This window comes from Perkinsus marinus (genome assembly GCF_000006405.1).
Source record: "Perkinsus marinus ATCC 50983 genomic scaffold scf_1104296954438, whole genome shotgun sequence".
Classification (NCBI taxonomy): Eukaryota; Perkinsozoa; order Perkinsida; family Perkinsidae; genus Perkinsus; species Perkinsus marinus.
In genome coordinates this window covers 1-1,109 of record NW_003208144.1, presented here as the reverse complement: position 1 = coordinate 1,109, position 1,109 = coordinate 1, and the positions used below count along the sequence as shown (strand labels likewise).

The 1,109-nt window shown below is 46.9% G+C and overlaps 1 protein-coding gene across 1 annotated transcript; it reads left to right on the top strand.

Moving 5' to 3' along the window:
* Window positions 1–269: 269 nt before the first annotated feature.
* Window positions 270–1,008, top strand: Pmar_PMAR029063 (hypothetical protein; the record flags this gene model as incomplete). The annotated part of the gene is made up of 2 exons (XM_002776108.1): window positions 270–873; window positions 947–1,008. The coding sequence occupies 2 exons, from the start codon at window positions 270–272 to the stop codon at window positions 1,006–1,008; spliced, it is 666 nt and encodes a 221-aa protein (XP_002776154.1).
* Between the last annotated feature and the right edge of the window lie 101 nt (window positions 1,009–1,109).

The window sequence follows — 1,109 nt, the reverse complement described above, 5'->3', positions numbered from 1 at the left end:
CCTTAATGAGCCTCGAGAAAGAAGATGATGACGCACCAAAGGAATCACCACCTTTGGATGGTGATTTGCCGGAGGATGCGGGTAGTACTGGTAAAGAGGGTGGTCTCTCCTCTAAGGGTCTGGTCTCATCGGGCTTTGATTATGATTCTGCTAACAAAGCTGTTGAGAGTATTACTGGTTCTGAGAAGAAAGGTGGCCAGTTTACTGACTTCTTGGCCTCTGAATTTCAGAGGATGCGGCAAGAAAACAGTGCTGCTCACTCGACTCTGATGAACGTGATTGATAAGCATAAGGAGTCTATCGATGTTGAGAATGCCCGCCTACGTAAAGAATTATCTACCTCGGTGGGTGCGTTAGACGAGAAGGTTTATAACTCTGTAGAGGAGTTGAGGACTGCTACTAATGATAACTTTAATGCTGTGAAGATTTGCTTGGATGATCGTGACCGTCAACACAATGAAGTGACTTCTAGGTTTGATCGTCGTCTTGAGGCTATTGATCTCAAATTGACGAATATGGGAAGGCCTACTGTGAAGACGGTGCAGGGTGCTCAAGCTTTTGATTTAAATCCTGATCGTGTAGGAGCTCAACAGGTTATTGGTAGTAATAACGATTTGAGGAGTCCTTATGATAGGCATGTTACGTTGAGAAAATGTACTGGCTCTGCCTTTAGCTTGAATGGTAATGGAGAGCCTTTTGGTCGTGATGTAGGTCGTAGCAGTCATGACCAAGGTCTTCCTGTGGCGTCGAATGCTACCTCTGATTATGGTATGCCTTTGTACGGGCAGGAGAGTCCGAGCTTTTCCTTCAACCCCGTTGGTTCTGGTGGTGGGTCTAAGGCAACTACAGAGCATGGGGCTGGGTATGTGCAGGGTAAGGCCTTTAATTCGGAAATGCCCAATGGTTCGCTGGGTGATCCTCGAAAGGTGTGGCACTATGATTATAGTGACCCTAGTAGAGGCCGAATCTACTCTAGTAATGGTCCTGAATGTCACCAAGAACGAGTAATGGCACCTGATGTCCTTGAAGGTGGTAGGAAAGGCCAGAGTACCACTGTGGGTACTGCTGGGACCTACCATGGTAATCTGGAGTCATTTCCAATGACCCCA